The 20,243-nt window shown below is 35.4% G+C and overlaps 1 protein-coding gene across 9 annotated transcripts in view; it reads left to right on the forward strand.

Moving 5' to 3' along the window:
• The window catches only part of ARHGEF12 (Rho guanine nucleotide exchange factor 12), a 156,036-nt gene that overhangs the window by 63,051 nt on the left and 72,742 nt on the right, over window positions 1-20,243 (forward strand). For 5 of the 9 annotated variants that reach the window (XM_013979482.3, XM_021062982.2, XM_021062984.2 and 2 more), the window contains 3 exons: window positions 9,092-9,115; window positions 10,396-10,481; window positions 12,065-12,121. In XM_013979482.3, coding sequence (XP_013834936.2) covers window positions 9,092-9,115; window positions 10,396-10,481; window positions 12,065-12,121 — 167 coding nt within the window. The remainder of the gene's footprint in view (window positions 1-9,091; window positions 9,116-10,395; window positions 10,482-12,064; window positions 12,122-20,243) is intronic. The other 4 variants (XM_021062983.2, XM_021062985.2, XM_013979480.3 and 1 more) reach the window with 1 other exon arrangement.

The following is a 20,243-nucleotide window of genomic DNA, read 5'->3' on the forward strand; positions in this document are numbered from 1 at the left end:
GCTCCTTGGATAAATTACTGATCCTGGGGCTGGAGTAGGGAAGATACAAGATGAACTTAGATCACTTTATAGTGTCAGAAAAAAGGAAGTGCTCAAAAAACAAAAGGTTTGGGTCGTGCACAAGGACACAGGTGCCAACCTGAAAGAACTCTCAGTGACTTAAGATGGAATAATTTGAGCAAGAAAATAAATGACATAGTAGTGGATTAGAACCCCAATACATGAGTGAATGCTGATAGAAATAATTGCGTAAATAAATACAGGAGAAGATACAAGTTTTCCTTACAGGAAAAATTCCAAATATATGTATGTTCTCCCTCTAAGAGATGGAGTTTTATCTCCCCAACCCCTAGTGTGGATTGGATTTAGTGACTTGCTTCTAAATAATAGAGTATGGAAAGGGAAAAAAATGGGACTTTACAGGAAGAAGTTTGACAAACCCTGTCTTAACCAAATAACCAATGTTAACATCACTAGTAATAAGTCAAATTGATGTTGTATATCCCCTGATATATGATGAGAAGGGCATTTCACCTCTGTGGTATTCCAGAAATAGGCCTACATAATATATGTACAACTGATTTTCCATAAAAGTATAAAGGCAGTTCATTAGAGAAAGAATGGTCTTTTCAAGAAATGATGCTGGAACAATGGGATATCCATATACGAAGAAAGAAATTTTCTTTCCCTACTTCATGCCCATGTTCAGGGTCTTTGTATCACATACCTCATGGACTATACAAGAATTATTGCAAAATATATCATAAACCTAAAAGTAAAATTGAAAATTATTAAACTTTTGAAGAAAATTTAAGAGACAATCTTTGTGATTTTGTTAGGCAAAGGTTTTTTGGATATGACACCAAAAATGTGTGCAGGGACTATTTCCGAATGAGATCACATTCACAGGTACTAGGGGTTAGAACTTCAACATAACTTTTTGGAGGACAGAATTCAATCCATAACAAATGGAATGGTTCCCAGTTTAGGGATTGCTTTCATGTTTAATGCAGCAGAACTGAGAATTTCCCTATGTACTTAGTGCAGTTTCCATACTGTGTAAGTAAGGTATCTTCTATGTTTGTGCTTATTTTTCTCTTCAGATGTAATAATGGTGTTGTAATCAATAAATATGAATTCATTTGAAAATGCCAAGAGTTTGTTGTAGCTTTTTGGTGCTTATTTAATTTGTGGATGATAAACCTCTAACTGCTATTATGTAGATCTCTATTTCATCTGTTTTTCCTTTTAGCAGAAATAGTGTCTTTCACCTATTTTGTGCCACACTCCCATTATGTGGATCTCTATTTTGTTTGTTTTTACTTTTAACAGAAATAGAGTCTCTTTCACCTATTTTGTGCCATGCTTTGACACTTGGACACCAAAGTAATGTTACCTTGGCCCTTTTTCTTACAGAGTCTGTTGCTAAAGCAGCTCCTTCAGATTTTTGCTTCTATGTGATTCCATAAGGGTTAGCACTGAGTTCGTGGGATTGAGCTAGGGAACTGCTATGTCCTCTCTTTTCTCTTTACGTAGCATACACACAAACTCCTCTGTATTTCTAGTCCATCTCCCATATGGATTCCTTACTACAGATAAATTCATCTTCAAGAAGGAATCAAGAGGGAGTGCATAACTTGAGTTAAAAGGAAATTTTGTTACAACATTATTTATTATACTGAAAAAATGAATCTAGCTTAAGACTTTACAAAAGGAAATTGTTTAATTAAATAGCCATATCACAAAGCATTTTGCAGCTGTCAAGAATTATCTAGAATTCCCTGATGGCCTAGTGGGTCAAGGATCTGGCCTTGTCTCTGCTGTGGCTTGGGTCCCTCCTGAGGCGCAGATTTGATCCCAGGCATGGGAACTTAAACGTGCTGAGGAACAGCCAAAAAAAATTTTTTTTAACAAAAAGTAGATGACTAAATTAAAAAAATTATCTAGAGCCTTGTTTTTCAATATATAAAATAAATAAAAGCTAAGCAGCTCTGATGTATGGGAGTCTAGAGCCACCATCTACCTGTTTTTGTCCTCTGAGAGATTTTAATCCTCCAGGATTTTATGCAGCATAGTTTAAAGACTTTCTACTTTTTCAGAAGCACAGTTGCATCTTTTGGGAAATTCACAGAAAGCAGCTTGTCCTAACAAATTTTGTAAAATTGTCACTTCAGTTTACAAAATTTGAATATTTAATTTTAATGTGTTTTATGTAAAATCTTGTTGGAAAACATGCTCTTCTCAGATTAAGAGGATTTTTTTTCTCTATCTCTTATTTTTATCTTTACAAACATATCCTGAAATAGGGAATTGTGAAACAAGATTCAGATTTAAATCCCTATCTAATGAAAATCATTGCATCGGTCCTTTTTTATAAATCATGAGATGTAGAGTCCAGTTTCTTGCTTGTATTTGTTTAATGATATAAATATCTCTTCTGTGAGCATGGATTTGATGGTTTTAATGGTATTGAATGGGATGAGGATATTTAAGTAGTTTAAGTGTCTTAGACTTTTTTTTGACAGCTTTTTTTTTAACTTGGGTTTTTCTTTTTTTTGAAGTTAATAATTTGGAGCCTAAGAAGACACTCTGTAAGTTAATAGTGAGACTCATGATCTCAAAGGAAATTTATTTAGAAACCTTACAGGAAATGCAAAAGTGGTAATGTTCCATCCAGATTGTCAATAAAGAAATGAAAATCTTCAATAAGCTCTTATTTTTACTGTGCATTACTTTTCCCAGTTCAGAAACAACCAATATCCAATTTATAATAGCTCTGCCAGAGGAAATTAAAGTAATTTAGAATTTACTATTTGATTTGTCAAAGTATGTCCAGGAAATAAGAGACATTTACTTAGGTTCTGTCTTGTATTTATTCAGTAGGAGTTCCTGTCATGGCTCATTGTTTAATGAACCCGACTAGTATCCATGAGGATGTGGGTTCGATTCTTGGCCTTGCTCAGTTGGTTAAGGATCTGGCGTTGCCATGAGCTGTGGTGTAGGTCACAGATGTGGCTTGGATCCTACATTCCTGTGGCCGTGGCATAGGCTGGTGGCTACTGCTCTGATCTGACCCCTAGCCTGGGAACCATCATATTGCCACGGGTGTGATCCTAAAAAGACACAAGACAAAAAAAAAAAAGGTATTCAGTAAAAGTGGCAGTATACTAAGCTATGTTGAAGAATTTGAGAATCTGGAGTTCCCATCGTGGCACAGCAGAAACAAATCCAACTAGGAACCATGAGGTATTGGGTTTGATCCCTGTTCTTGCTCAGTGGGTTAAGGATCCGGTGTTGCCATGAGCTGTCGTGTAGGTCGCAGAGATGGCTCAGATCTGGCGTTGCTGTGGCTCTGGTGTAGGCCAGCATCTACAGCTCCGATTAGACCCCTGGCCTGGGAACCTCCATATGCCACGGTGCAGCTCTAAAAAGACAAGACCAAAAAAAAAAAAAAAAAAAAAAAAGAATTTGAGAATCTTACATTACATTTTAGTGAATCATTTTTGGAATTTACACAGAACTGAGCTCCTTGGGCCTTGTCATTCTGTGGTTTGTATCGCAAGGCCCAGAGGTTTAAAACTAATAACACCGTGAAGAATTCTCCATGAGTCATTTTGTCAGCTGTAGCTTCTGCTTTAGAGCCTTTCTGATATAATTAATTAATGTTTTATGGCCAGCTCTGCTAAACTTTTCATGCTTTGGATCTATATGCTAATAAAAAAGTGTAATGGTAGATAATGTTCAGACTTTTTTGGCTAGTTCCAAAATTTTTAGTTCTTGTAGTGACTCTAAGCTTAACCAATTATAAATTGTAGGTGGTGAAAGGACTTATGACTGGTGTTTTTTTGGTGGGAGGAATGGTAATGGCCATTTGCTACTTTTCCTTCTGTTAATCTTGCTTTTGGGAGATCTAAAGATTAAATTAAAAGTTCAGCTGAAGTCAGTACTATGTAGCTAAATCCCTATACTTAAGAACATTGTGTATTGCAGACAAATGTCCCTGTAGCTGTTTTGTTTGTTATTTTGTGAAAAGTGGTATAATACTTGAGCTAGCTGGTTCATATTCATAGTAGAGTAATTTCAAAATTAAATTCTGTGCTTCAGTTTATTTATTTTTTAGAAATAGATAAATGAAAAATTTGATTTACATCCAGGACACAAAATGGCTTAATCTTTGTTGCTGTTTTTAAGGAGATGAGAAAATAATGGACTTTTTTGCTAAGTGGCAGGTATGGTCAACATAATTTTACTATGTTTAAGCAAAAAATCACTGACCTTACTTGCTAGGAAAATTAAAAGTGTTGGTTGTAACCTAGTTGTTGTTGTTTTTCTTACCCTGTAGCATTTGGGAAGTTTGTTAACTTGAGTATTGACATTAATTTTATGTAATATGACTTGGCAAGTTAAGTTGATGGTCTCATCACTGGATTTGGTCATGCATTTCTGTGGGTTTTACTGAGCTAAAGACCTATTTGAATATTGTTAGTCTTTATTTTTCTTTTCTATGTGAATTGGAGGCATGCCACTACAGTTCATATTTTATTTTTGTTTTTCCTAATAGCTGATAATAATTAAATGGTTTATGTGTTAGGCAATGCTTCTTATTTTCTAACTTGATCCTCAAAACAAACTTGTGAAGTAGGTACTAGTATTATCACTATTTTACAGATGATTCTTAGATAGGTTAAGCAACTTGCCCAAGTTCAAAGCACCTTTTAATTGTGAAACTAGCATATGACCTAGTTATGCTTTTTCTCAGGAGTCCCTGAACCTAAGGCCTTGAGATCACATGTAATTCTCATTGATTATAACAATATTGAAGTAGTCTATTTTTTGCACTGATATTTATTATCATTTTACGAGCATCGAGCCTTACCATTATCTTAATTATTGTCTGTTTTTCAGAATTCTTTGTCTAGTAGCTCTCCTCACTGGAGTGATTTTTTTTTTTCCTGCATTTTAACATCGCTAAAATCAGGATGCATCTTACAATGGAATTTTTGAGAATTCTAAATTTAGTAGTTAACATTGTTTGACTGTTAATAAAAGCTTGACCACTATCCAGTGTGGGTAAAATTTCCTTAACTTCCTCTCCTTCATTTCAATCATCCATTATTAAGAACCATCTAGACTCCCAAGTTACTTATCATAACTAAATCCAAAGGGAAAAAAGTCTACTATCTTAGAGGAGACAGAGGGTAGGAATTAAACAGGGATTGTCATATCCCTATTTCTTCCTTTAGAACATTTCTCACTGGAGTAGTATCAAAGGCCAAACTTTTTTCTCAGCAAAATCAGTAAAAGGAAAATATGGTTTCTAATAGGCTATTGGTTATAAGCAAATATGGAATATGAAATTTTGGCAGACCTTTACAATTTTTTTTAATCCAGAAGAAATTCTGTTTAACAGTCTTAAAAGTCTTAAAAACAATGATAACATCAAATATGTGTGTGTATATATATTGTAGAATAGTTAAACCTGGCTAAAAATAGTTGCTTTACTCCAATATATATTATTATGTTAGGGTTATTTAATTACCAAATCACTTTTCCCATTGCACTGTAATAACATACTGGGAGGAATGTGAAAGTACAAAATTGGGGTGCGGGGGGCCTCTGTATACTGCTCCCTAGTGATTTAATATTAGAGCTCAGAACTAATTAGGAAAAGGTATACTCAGTTGAGTGAGACCCTTGGTTAGGATATTTGGCATATAAGTATGCTAGTATAGGTAATAAAAAATAAGGGCATCTAGGAGTTCCCTATATGGGTCATCAGGTGAAGGATCTGATGTTGTCTGTGTGAGGATATGGGTTTGATCCCTGGCCTTGCTCAGTGGGTTTAGCTGTGGCATAGGTTGTAGATGCAGCTCAGATCTGGTGTTGCTGGGGCTGTGGTGTAGGCCAGCAGCTGCAGGTCCGATTTGTCCCTAGCCTGGGAATTTCCATATGCCACAGGTGCAGCCATAAAAAGAAACAAACAAACAAAAAATAAGGGCATCTAATCACCTTATCCTAACAGCTCAGAACCCTTTCATTCACTTACTATGGTTCTTCATATTGGCACTTTGACTTTATCTTATATCTAGAAAAATACATATACACATATATAAATACACGCAAATGTGGTCATTGTTGGCTAAATGTCCAAGTTATCAATATGAAACCAGACACATTTGATTAATTAGGCACATTTAACATTACATCATCATTCAAATACAGCTGTTCTGTGTAAATATCTAACCAAAGGAGATTTTCCTCAGTTTTTATGACTGGACTACACAGTGGACAGGGACTTGAAGAGACAGGATTTTTGTACACAAGAATTGTTTCATCGCCTTAGTGTTGGGTTACTCTGTTGCTTAGAATATGGCCATTTTTTTATCCTTTGGACTGGCGTTTCTTTAGCTTTTGAAAGTATTAATGCTTCTTTATTGGTCCCTGGGACAACCCTTTCTCTTTTCTGATTTATCTTATTTATTTATTTATTTATTTTTAAGGCTGCACCTGGGCATATGGATGTTCTCGGGCCAGGGGTCGAATCAGCTATCGCTGCCAGCCTCTGTAACAGCCACAGCAACACTTGATTGGAGCCACATCTGTGATGCACACTGAAGCTTGCCTCAATGTCAGATCCTAAACCCAGTGAGTGAGTCCAGGGATCGAGGGATGGAAACTGCATCCTTGCAGAGACAACATTGGGTCCTTAACTGCTGAGCCATAATGGGAACTCCAGGATTGATCTTCTTAATCTCCTTTGTTGGCTCTCAGATCCATTCTTAGTTGTTGAGAAGCTAGTTTTCTTTTTTCCCACGATCCTTGGTGGTTTCTCCTTTACCTGCTGTTTTAAATTTCAGTGACTATCAGTTGCTTGGTGACTTCAATCTACAACTCTAGCCCTAGGATTTTCTTTGGGGTTCTAGCTTTCTACTTCCAGCTATCTGGTTACAGCTGCATCTCATATCCAGCAGAAGGTATTGGGATTCTCTTGACGGTTTTCTAAGCTTGAGCAGAGGAAAGAATGCAGCAGCCAGGAAGGCCCTTTACTCTATTAGGTGCAGTATCTACATGTACAGCTGCACATATGTACGTACATGCACATTTGTTTTACCACATCCTTTAAAGTGGAATTTGGTGATCAGAGGAAAGTACTGTGATTTAAAGATTTTTTTAAAAAAAGTTCTTTGTACTTTATGTGTAGTTAGTTATGATAAGCAAGTTACATGTAGGGTAGTTCTTGTTCTTCATTTTCTCATTCCATTTTTGTCCTCTTCTTTCCCTTTCTTTTCCATTCCCTTGTAAGAGAAAATAGCTCAGGAAACTGGTTTACAATCAGTAGTCTGGGAACTTCCGGGATTCTTTACCAGAATCTCCCTGGATGATGCAGTTCCTGACGCAAGCAGCATTGTTTTGGGGTAGGAGTTTTTATAATGGCTGTCGGGCCAAGTGGCTAAGGTTGCTAACTGCAGGTATTATCCTCTGCAGAAACTCAGTTGGGAATTCTTTTCTGCCAACTCTAATGTTCATCTTTTAATTTAAATCCTATTCCTTCCCACCTCCCCCAACAAGTACAGATGGCTACTGAGGAACTCTTATTTCTGAAGATTTGGTAATTTTTTTGTAATCAATATATTCTCTAGAACAGTGCCCTCAATTATCCCAGAACCCCCTTTCCCTGTTATCTCTAAGTTGGTTTTAAGTTAATATGCTGTCACTTACTAGGAAATAAGTTTTTCTTTGGATCAATTTTGATTTATACAGGAATTAGAGGATATTGTAATTAAACTTGTACTTTAGACCTAGGTTTTGTGGGAGGTTTTTTGTTTGTTTTAAACTAAACTACCTCCATGCCAAATAAAATAGCCATTCAACTATTGTTTTATGCTTATTTCTTACTACCTGTACTAATAGCCTTTTAAAAAAATTACTGATATTCTTATAAGCCCTTTTCTTATTATCTAGACCAAGTAATCTTCACATAAAATGTTATAGGTTAAGATAATTTCTAAAAAGGACAGAAAGAAGAAGAGGAAATGGAGGAAATTTGAGAACACTCTTTTAGACTTAGGTTGGCATTTATGTATAGCATCAAACTCTTATCAGGAAGCCTCCAGTAATATTTCTTTTTAAAAAAGACAACCAGGAGGAAAGGCTGTAGTTCTTTTCACTTTCAGAATGGAAAAAAATTTTAAAGTACTCTGCTTTCTACTTTTGGAACGTATTTTTAATAATTGATAGAACTCCAATGGTAATTTTTTCTGGGCTTGTTATTACGTAGACACAGATAATTGAGCATCATGATTTGATTATGATCAAAGGGTAGACACAGACCAGTAGAGCAGTAATCAGCACCCAGATATTTTGGATGGGGAGAGATGAACTCCTTTTATGTAGGTTTTTAAAAAGAGGACCCATACTCAGGAACAGCTGTTGGTAAATGCACCTACAATTTCAAATTTAACAGAATAGTTAAGATATTAAAAAATGATATCCGGAGTTACTGCTATGGCTCAGTGGATTAAAACTCTGTCCTTGCTCAGCAGTAATGAACCCAATTAGTGTCCATGAGGGCGCAGGTTTGAACCCTGGCCTCGCTCAGTGGGTCAGGGACCCAGCTTTACCGTGAGCTGTAGTAGAGGTCTCAGACTTGGCTCAGGTCCCGAGTTGCTGTGGCATAGACCGGCAGCTACCACTTGGATTTGACCCCTAGCCTGGTAACTTCCATATGCCAAGGGTGCACCCCTAAAAAGACAAGACAAAAAAAGAAGAAGAAGAATCTGACTTCAGTGGCTTGGGTTGCTGTGGAAGTGTGTGTTCAATCCCTGTCCTGGTGCAGTGGGTTAAAGGATCTGATGTTACCACAGCTGTGGTTAGGTCACAGCTGTGGCTCGGATTCAGTCCCTGGCCTGGGAACTTCCATATGCTGTGACTGGCCATGAAAAAAGAAAATAGTATTCAATGCCACGTTTGTTGACTCTTGCTTCGGGAAAGTTAGCATAAGATTTAAATCCCTTATTCTGGTATCATGGAATGTAAATTTAATAATCTCACAAGTGAAATAACTACATCTATTTTTTTGTTTTTTTTTCAGGTTTCCCCTCAAAAAACCTATAAGGTAAGTTGTTCAATTGCACTTCATATGTTAGGTTAAACTTTAATTAGAAGTGTTCCTTTGAAATTATGGCACATTTTTGTAGTTTTAGAAAATGTGGATTTAAGTAATTTAAAATTTCAAAATAGTCTACAAATTTAAGTGTAACAGGTGTTGCATATTTTCTTCTGGAAGATGACATTATTTTGATAACATTTTTAATGTTTTTAATGTAAGCATTTTAAAAGTTTGTTCAAAATGATACTTCACTCCCTATGAAGAGATTTAATTTTAAAATCTGTTGTGACTGTTTTCATTAGCGAAGCGCTGGGGAGTGTAAATGGATTGCCAGTTTTTGATGTGTTCTTATCACTTGGGTAACTAACTATAACTGCCCTTAGTTACTGAACTTTGTCAAACTGGATCAGTCCTAATTACTCTAAAACAATAAAGGAAAAAATCTAAAATGTCCAAATGTCCATGCCTATATCCTTATCTCCATATTTATTCATTTCCTGGGATTAAGTGCTTCCTCATTATTTGGTCTTCGGCATCTCTTCTCTCTCTCATCTTAATTGTCATAAATATTATTTGAAATGAAGATAGTATGTCATTCCTAATTATTATAGTACTTATATCATTTTTAGCAATGGTATAGTCTAAGATACTAATACTAATCTTGACATTTCAACTAATTAGTAGTGTATGTATTATAGTAGTGGTCTTTTTTTGCTGCCCAGGCGTTATTAGATCAGTGTAGTTGGGTAGGCATAGGACAAATAATAATTCTAGTGTCTTCTGGGCCTTACAAAGACTTCAATGGCTGCTATGGCCATTGAACTGTAGGCAAGGCTAATTTAAGTGAGGCTTGCCTAAGATTTTTTTTTTTAAACTGTTCTCATCCATGCTGTATTTACACAGTAATTTTGAACTTGACCAGAGTTATACATAAGAGTGAGGAGATATGTTTAATTACTTTTAGGCACTGTTTTCTTATCTGTTAAATGGAAATTATAGTGAAAACTATTTTAAAAATTTAATTTATTTCTAAGAATAAAATAGACTTGATTGCTAAATACTACTTGTTATTTTTAAGAACTTTCTGTAAACAAGTGAATAGACTATATATTGCACATGGCGTAGACTGACTTTTAAAACTCCTTGAAAAATATGAATTAGGTTTATGAGACTGTAAGTTAAACTGATTTCTTGTTTTCTCTTTATAAGACATACCTGGGATTTTGAAATTTTTTATTCTAATGGTTTTCTTGTAATAAATATTTTATTGCTGTTATTTAATTTAGGCATGGAAGTATTTTGAACCGAGAGTCACCAACAGATAAGAAGCAGAAAGTTGAGCGCAGTACATCACATGATTTTGATCCCACAGGTAAAACACTGTTTGTTCTTCCAAAGAATATTGAGAATAGTAAAGTTCAGAATAATACACCTTAAGCTACATAACTACGTGAAACACCCAGAGTAGCTATTTGACTTAAGACTCTTTCTTCTTCAGTTACATAATATAAAACCTTTGCCTTCAGGAGGAATACAGACATTTTTAACTTTCAGCACTATGGATTCCACTATGGCAGCATCATTGTAGACTGTATTATACCTAAAAATAATATAAATAGTTACTGTATTATAATTGGAGATTTGGATAAGACCAAGGACTTAGTAATAAGGTAAATCTTAGTTATGCACAGTAGTAGGTTTATAAAATCAAGGGTATAACAACTATAAATTTCTGTAGTCATTTAAAAATTTGATATTGATCATGGTAAATTGGATTATTAGATAAAATACTTCAAAAATTAATGTGTTATTTTAGAGTAAACAGATGAACAGGAATCCCTTTTTCTTCAGTCAAAAAGTATTCTAAACTTAGAGAGTTCTCTTTCAACCTAATAATGTTGATCTTTCCTACAGTTTTCATGCTATTGGACTTTTGACTGTTTATATTCTTAATTTTGTAAATATAGGTTGAACCCCTCTTGTAATACATAGGCTTTTGCTTTCCCCTTGTAAACTCAGTATTTAATTTATAAAAGTTGCTTGATAATTTTGCTTTTGTTATTTGAAACTTGTTCTTTGTGCATATACTATTTTATTTAGTTGTATGTTCCTATGACAAAAGATTAAGTAAAGGCTAAGGTCTCAGATAAATACATGTATCTATTTTTAGATAAATTTCACTTAGAAATAAAATTTTTAATTTTTAGTAGAGTATTTTTGTATCTAAGCTGTTTTATACTTTTAGTGTAAACTGCTTGTTTATTTTGAAAAAAATATTATAAATGTTATCTACGTAGGGAGGAATGGGAAGTGAATAGCTACTAAACTACTCCTTGCATGGTAGGTTAAAAATGAAATCCCAACCATCAATTTAGGGGGTTTTGGGTAGTGGGTATATATAATATGTAACTTCTGGATCTCCATTAAGAAGTAATTCTTTACTTCTGACACCTAATTTCGATGTCTTAGGGCTCAGAAGCTTTCATTTATATGATTAAGTTATTGTGTTGATATTTAGGGTCAGAAGTTTCTGCCCTGTGTTCATAGAAGCATTATAGTCTTGTTAGATTGACTTATTCTGTATTGTTCATCTGAGATGTGCACATCTCCAAAGACAAATGTAGCAAAGTGGTATTCAATGCTTCAAAAGGAGATTATTATAGCTTTTAGTGCTTTTGTCATCTCTACAATTGTCAGATGGTGTATTTTGTAGATTTTTCATGTGTTGTTTTGTTTGAACATATTTTTATTGCACTGTCTTTTCTTCAATAAATCTAAAATGTCATTACCTGTGCTGTTCGTGACTATTCTAAGGGCTATCATCTGTGATGTTCATGCTTTGTTTGCACGATTTAACTTGATCATGATTCATTCTTTTTCCCCCCATGAATTTTTCCCCTTACATTGGTCTCCATATTTTCTATATCTCTCTCCTTTTCTCCCGCTCTTGTACAGATAGCTCCTCCAAGAAGACAAAGTCTAGTTCAGAGGAGAGTAGATCCGAAATATATGGTAAGCTAATGTAGCCAATTCAGCCTTGCACTTTTGGAGCTTGCTTCATGCTGTTTCTTTTTTTCTTTCTTTCTTTCTTTCTTTCTTTCTTTCTTTCTTTCTTTCTTTCTTTCTTTCTTTCTTTCTTTCTTTCTTTCTCTTTCTCACTCTCTCTTTCTTCCTTTCTTTTTTTCTTTCTCTTTCTCTCTTTCCCTCTCTCTCTTTCTTTCTTTATTTCCCTTTTTTTTCCTTTAAATAACTGCAGTGTTCTTATGTCTGCTCTGCATGGCATGACCTACTGCAGGGAAAGGGAGCCTGGGGTTTTAAATGTGGCTGTGATATGGAAGCTTAAGGTTCCTAGAAACTAACATTATAGAGTAAGAATAGGCACATTACCCATCTTCTCTTTCATCTTGTTTGTAAAAGTTAGGAAGATGATTAATATATTTGGGTCAGGTTTCTCCAAATAACGTGGATGAGCTTTGAATTCTTAACATTGTCTTCCCATGTCCCATATGTAGTTTGAATCATGTAAAATTGCATCAATACTACCAGTTTTTTCCTCTAAATATAGTAGTGGTGTAATTTAGATGTGTTAGCAGTTCTTTGGAATTTTTATTTTCTTTTTTATTTGTTTCTTTATTTTTAATCGCCTCATCCTCTTGAAATGCTGTTCTTGTATAATTTATATACAACAGCCAAAAAAAAAAGAAACACTTAAAGTATTTTATTTTGTAGTATGAAGAATTTGTCTCTGCCTTTCATAAGTTTCCCCAAAGCTTATTCTGAATGGGAAAATTTCAGAATGGCACCTTTTAAAAATAATCTTCACAAAGAGCTGGTTTAACCTGACTGGTCAAGTTTTGCAGTAGATGATTGAAACACTAATATTTCCAGGCTATGTCCTGTCTTCCAGAGATGATATAACCCATGTTTGTGAAGTTCAGACATATTTTTCTTCTTCCTTTGCATAGTTTTACCTGCCTTCCTTTCTTGTTTTGGCATCTAATTAGTTTTTTGAGAAAAGTGAATAGGAAAAGCACTGCTGGAACCTAAACTTTAAAAACACTCTGAAAGACAAAGAAGTTTTTTTTTTTTAAGGAGATTCCAAATTTGACCTCAAAGGAAAATCAGGTCTTCTCTGATAGAGCCAAAAGTCTGTCAAATTTCCCCAGGTGCAGCTGTTTCCTAACTTGATATATATATGTGTGTGTATATATATATATATATACACACACACACACATATATATGTATATATATATGTATGGAAAAAATATATGAAAATGCCCTTCTTTCCTTCTAAGGTACTTTGTAATTTATATCTCCTGAAACTTGATCTCCTAATATCAGATACTATTTAGTGTTTTGAGGCCTCTGTGTTTGGTTATAAATCATTTAACACTTCTGTGTTAGATACATGCCTATTGTTACTTGCTTGGGTTTATGTGACCAGTGTTTTTTCTGTATAGTTAAATTTTTACAGTAGTTCAGTAGGAAATGTGTACCATGCCATATGGCATACCAAGTTCATGCTATTTCTTCCTTCCAAAATATTTGACAGCCTATAAGTCCTTGAGACTCTTTCTGTTTTATGTAGTTTCCTATGGTTTATTCTCTCCTTAGAAATGTGAACTCTATCTATTTTACAGTGCCGTTCTTTCCCAGTAACCTTTTACAATGTTGTAATTTTATCTCCCTTACCATTTTCCTAGATCTATGGTATGTATGCAAAAGTTTGCTGTTTGCTTTGTATGAGAGTAACAATTTAGGATTCTATGACTAGAGATATTATACTAATATTTTTCTTACCAGTGATAGGAATATTAACACTAGTTCAGACATGCCATTGGCATGGTGGTAATAGAAACATTTTAAGTGGTAATGGGGAAGCAAGGTGTGGCTTCTCTGTGTTTGTTTTTTGAGAACCCTTGAAATACCTTTTTTGGAGGGAACTGAGCCATGTGTTCTCAAAAAGCACTTTTGAGAGGGATGAGTTGATTAGAACAGAATTAGCATGCCAACTTAAATCTCTTTGACATTACAAATATTTTATCACCTGTGTGAATAGACTTCTTCAGACTGTGTGCAGTTAGCATGGGTGAAAAGGAATCTTTAGAGTGAAGGAAAGCTTGGACATACTGGAATCCGACTGAGTGGAATCATAGTACCTGGTGACATTGCTTTAGTGTAGGGTCTCTTTACAAGCCCACATATAACTTTGGATATTATATTGTCTTTTCTTGGGGTAAAATTTGTTAGTTGATACAATGGTAGTCATTCACTTAAAAATTATTTATTTTAAACTTTCCTAGCCATTTTGTGAGATAGATTTACTTTGCTCACTTTAAGAGGAAACCCAATGTTTGTTTTGTATTCACTTCTTCTGTTATGTCTCTGCCCAGTGCAGCAGGTCAATATTTGTTCCTTTTCCCCTTATAACCCCTTCTGTACCTTCTGAAGTCTATTATTCATGTCAGATATATTTTCTGATCTGCTATTTTAATGATAGTAATTTTCTATTTTTCTTACTATAATGGAGAAATTTTGTGGGGGTTTGAGGAATATGAGAGATTTAGCAAGGGAATTTTGAGTTCGACTACAGCTTCCTCCTAAAGTCTATCTTGATGTTATGGAGAGATTCCAGCTGATGGTATTATGTACAAGAAAATAAGCCAGGTCTTTTTGAGACTGTCTTAGTCTTCTGGGGCTTCTGTAACAAAATACCAGAGAGACTTGGCTTAAACAACAGAAATTAGTTTTCTCACAATTTTGGAGGCTAGAAATATGAGATCAGGCTGCCAGCATTGTCTGCGGTCTGATAAGAGCTCTTTTCCTGGCTTAAAAATAACCATCTTTTTGTTTTGTGCTCATACAGTCTTTTCCTTGGTGCAGGCATGTGTAGAGAGGGAAATAAAGAACAAGCTCTCTGGTGTCTCATAGGTACATCATTCCCATCTTGAGGGCCTCATAGGACCTTATCTTAGGACCTTAGCTAACCCTAATCACCTCCACAAAGGCTTCATCTTCACATGTTATCACCTTGGGGGTTAGGGCTCAGCAAATGAATTTGGGGTGGGAGGAGTGACAAACATTGAGTCCATAACAGAAGCTAATTGTTAGTACTTAAAATATCCTGGTTTGGATACTCGGAATGTATTTTTTTTTAATTCATATTTTTTTCTTATTCAAGCTTCTCACATCTGTAAAATGAAAAGTTCTTAATTTGATTTTTATTTCCAACAAGTTATTGTTTTCTTCTTCAACCTTGTAAAGAACATTCTCCAGCAGGAACCTTCTTTTCATAAATCATTCACTTTTTATCCTCTTAAAATGTGAGGATAAAACTATCTGAGCACATACTATCTGGAAGGTGAATAAGAATGTTCAGCTTGAAAATCTATGAACTTTTTCTCAGTTTTCACCTTTCACCAAACCATTAGGCAATGCTGATGTCCATTCTTTGGTTTCTTTAATGTTACATGAACCTATTTTTTTCTCTTCATAATGATTTTGTCTTTACTGTACTTCTTTTTCTTTTTTCTTTTTTTTTTTTTTTTCTATTGGGGTGCACCCATGGCATATTGAAGTTCCCAGGCTGGGAGTGAAATTGGAGCTGCATCTGCTGGCCTGCCTGTGTCACAGCCGTAGCAATGCAGGATATGAGTGGCATCTGTGACCTACACCACAGCTCATGGCAATGCCAGATCCTTTAACCCACTGATTGAGGCCAGGGATCAAACCCTCATCCTCATGGATACTAGTTGGGTTCATTAGCACTGACCCATGAGGGGAACTCCTCTTTTTCCCCTTATGAATATAGGCATGACCCAAATTTCTGTCCCTCATCTTTCTGCCTTATTTCCATGGCTGCGCTCACAGCATGTGGAATTATAGGGCCAGGAATTGAACCCATTGTGCCACCAAGGAACTCCTCTAGTCCTATATTTTTAACTGTTTGCTAAATACTTCCCCTCTGTCCTTCAAATCCAGATGACCACCCTGGAATTTATCGTTGTTAATAACGTTATTGTTATGGCTAGAAATCAGTCTTTTCCCTTGATTTCTTTGATTCTTTTAATGGCACTGTCATTGTTCCAATTTACTTAGTCTTATTTTCTTAAATTTATCTTTGACGACTTCTTTTCTCTTCTTTTCTCCTTCTCTTCTGTCTTTTGTTGTCAGCTGTTTGCCAGGTTTCAGTGATTCTGCCATCGCATTATTTTTCACCCCTTACTCTTTAGTTTCATCTCCACTGCTTTGTTTGGTTTTTCATCCTGTCATTAGACTATTTTAATAGACTCATAAGTTTCTTTCACTTTGATTCACTTCCTTTTCTTCATTCTATGGTAGGCTGTCAGATTAATATTACTGAGGTAAGGATTTAGTAATTCACTTGTTGGGAAAGTACAAATAATTATTAAGATATGCCATTCTTTGTTTCCAATTCATCATTTTCCATTAATCTACTACTACCATTCATCTAAAGGTACCAGGCTCTCCTCCAAATTTTCATTTCCCAAATATGACTCGTTGTTTGTTCATTGCTCATGCCATTCCCCTTATTTTGAATGGTTTATCTCCTATAATTTCCTGTTAGAATCCTCCCTGTATTTCAAGGTCTAACATCAAATACTGCCTCCTTCACAGGGCTTTCCTAGGTTTACACAGTTACTTTTGTTGTCTGAGCTTTGACATCCTGCTTTGTATGTAGTTATTTGTATTTATATTCATCTTTGCTTCTTCCGTAATGCCTGACACACTGGAGTCACTCATTTAGTGAGGTTTGAATGAATGACTGATTGTTGAGATTGGGATGAAGTATTTTAGTAAAGAGAACTGATGGAATAAAATATCGATTCATCTTAATTGGATTTTTTTTTCTTTTAAACATTTTAAGGTAAAGAAACTGTATCTTAGAAAATAAACTTACTGTTGTATAGCCTAAAAGAATGAAATCAGCATCCTTGGAACTTAAGTCTCCTCTTGTTGACAGCATTGTGCATTTAGAGTCAAGAAGCTTCTTAATCAAAGGATTATCTGAGGTCTAACTCATAAAACATGTATGGCTGGCAGCAGTTTAAAAATGAGCTGTTTTTATGAGGTTGCACATGGTCTTTCTCCACACCCTTCCCTGAAGCTAATTCTTAAGAAGTGAGACTTAGAGAAGTTTGGTCATGTAATAAAAATCAAAGGTAAAGAAAAACCAATGTGCTTTCCCTAAAGTAAATGCAGTATGGAAGGTTTAGCATGTTGCCCTGCATATTAACACTACCTTTCCACCAATTTACTGTTTGGCATTATAGTTGGTGCATTTTTCCAGGAATGTATCATAGTGAGACCTGAGAGTACTTTCTCACCTTTTTCGAAATACCAGAGAGACTTTTTCCCCTTCCCATGGCAAAGCATTACAAAGACTTATTTTTTTTTCACTTTGTAAATACAATCTGTTGTAATTATCTTTTGAGTAAGAAACAATATTTTTAATGTTGGTTTCAAATGCCACATTGGGAAGAAGGATCAAGATGGTAGAGTAAGCTTTCCTCCCCCTCAGAACTATCAAAAATACATCTACATGAGGCCCAATTCTCACTGGAAACTGGCAGAAAAACTCCTTCACAAACAAGACTGCAAGAAAGATTCCCACATAATCAGGTAGGAAGGGAAGAAGAGCATCAGGTCAGGACCTCTGCCCCTAGAAGGAGACCAAGAGATAAAGGGAGTTAGCATGGGCAGACACTCACCTTGGGGAGTAAGCAGGTCAAGCCACAGACTGGGCACCCTAATTCTGGGGTCCTGTGGGGAGAGCTCCCTTGGCTGCTTGAAGAACCAGTAGGACAAATAGAAAGTCTGGTGCAGCCTAGACTCCTCTCATGAGGAGTATGTGAGTGCTGGCTTGCCACCAAAACACAAACTTAAAAGGGACAGAGCAGTTTGAGCTCAACCATCAGGGCTTCTGCTTTAGCAACTTGAGAGCAGATCCTGTCCCTGACAAGACAGGTGATAGCCACTGAGAGAGGGGGAAGTCCTGCCTTACACCTTGTGCAGCCTTTAGCTCCCCCAACACCAGCTGCAGTCTCTATCAAGGTGATGGTGGCCAGCATACCCTGAGGAAAAGTATGGCTAGCATCTGCATCAAACCAGCCCTTTCACAAAAGACACTGGGCACATGCAGTCTACATTGGGACACTTCCACATAAAGACAACCTCAGGACCACAATGGATAACTGTTTCATCTACATTCATAGAGACAGAGAAAGCTAAATAAAATGAAAAGGCAGAGGAACTGCTCTCTATTGAAAGAGAAAAATGAAACCCCTGAAAAAATAATGAAACAGATAGTGTACCAGATAATAAATTCAAAAAGTTGGTAATAAAAATGCTAACTGAATTGAGAAAAATAATTAATTTAAGCACAAATCATTTACATATGGAATTAGAATCTATAAAGTAGGCCCAATCAAAGATAGATAATTCAATTTCTGAGATAAAAAGCACTTTAGAAGCAATGAATGGCAAATTAAATGACACAGAGGAATGCATAAATGATCCAGAAGATAGAATATTGAAAGTCATTCAGTAAAACAGCAGAGAGAAAGACAAATGAAAAAAAGAAAGAAAATATACAAGAACTTTGGGATAAAACAAAATATACCAACATTCACATTATAAGGGTTCCAGAAAGGAGAGAGAAAGAGAGAAAGGGGATCAAACATGTATTTGAAGAAATTGTGGCTGGAAACTTGCCATACCTAATGAAGGAAACAGGAAGGAACACAGGTCTGGGAAGCACAGAAGGTTCCAAACAAGATGAATCTAACACAACCACACCAAGACATATCATAATTAAAATGCCAAAATTTTGTTAAAGATAAAGAGAGAAGTCTAAAGATAGCGAAAGAAAAGCAAAGAGGCATATATAAGGGAATCTCTATAACACTATCAGATGATTTCTCTGCAGTCAGAGAAACATAGCACATCAGAAGGGAGTGGCATGATGTATGCAACGTCCTTAAAGGAAAAAACCTACAACCTAGGATGCTTTACCCAGCAAGATTATTATTTAGTATAGAAGGAGAAATAAATAATATCTCAGATAAACAAAAACTAAAAGAAGTCAGCAATACTAAACCTACCTTAAAAGAAATGTTAAAGAGTCCTCTCCAAATGGAAAAGAAGTAAGAATCTACAGGAAAGGGGAAAATCCCAATAGGATTCTTTATAATAATAAAAGAAATGTTAAAGAGTCCTCTCCAAATGGAAAAGAAGTAAGAATCTACAGGAAAGGGAAAAATCCCAATAGGATTCTTTATAGTAAGGATTGAAGATCATGTAAACAACAACAACAAAAAATTGTAAAAGCAACTCTAAAGCAGTAACCAGTGAAGGATAATCATGAAAATGACATCAAAGACACAAAATGTGGGGGAAAGGGAGTAAAAAATGTAAATCTTCTAGAATGTATTTGAACTTAAAGGATTATCAATTTAAAGCAAGTAGATATAATTATGGGTCAACATATAAAAACCCTGTGATAGGAGTTCCTGTCGCGGCTCAGTGGTTAACGAATCCAAGTAGGAACCATGAGGTTGCAGGTTCGGTCCCTGGCCTTGCTCAGTGGATTAAGGATCCAGCGTTGCCGTGAGCTGTGGTGTAGGCTGCAGACTCAGCTCGAATCCCAAGTTGCTGTGGCTTTGGCGTAGGCTGGCGGCTACAGCTCCGATATTACCCCTAGCCTGGGAATTTCCATATGCCACAGAAGCGGCCCTAGAAATGGCAAAAAGACCAAAAAAAAAAAAAAAAATTACTTTAGATGTCAGTGGGCTTAATGTTCTGATCAAAACACATAGAATGGCTGACTGGATAAAAAAAGCAAGATTCCTATATTTTAAAGTCAAAATACCTAATTCATTTTGAAATTTCAAATGACTGTAAGGAAGGTCACCAGGTGTTTCCAAAACTGGGAATGCATTTTAAAATATTCCTGTAAAAACACTATTCTCTGATTCTTATTGTATAAATAAATAATAATGCAATAAAGTTATAAAGAATGCCATTTTCCTTGATTTTACATATTCTTACCTATTCTGTTTAGAGTTTTTCCTAATTGAAGGAAGCAACATTAAACAAAAGAAAATGGTTAA

The sequence above is a fragment of the Sus scrofa genome, chromosome 9 (assembly GCF_054392235.1).
Source record: "Sus scrofa isolate SSC_HxYL_T2T_F1_AM1 chromosome 9, Sscrofa_HxYL_maternal_Yorkshire_Landrace_v2.0, whole genome shotgun sequence".
Taxonomy (NCBI): domain Eukaryota; kingdom Metazoa; phylum Chordata; class Mammalia; order Artiodactyla; family Suidae; genus Sus; species Sus scrofa.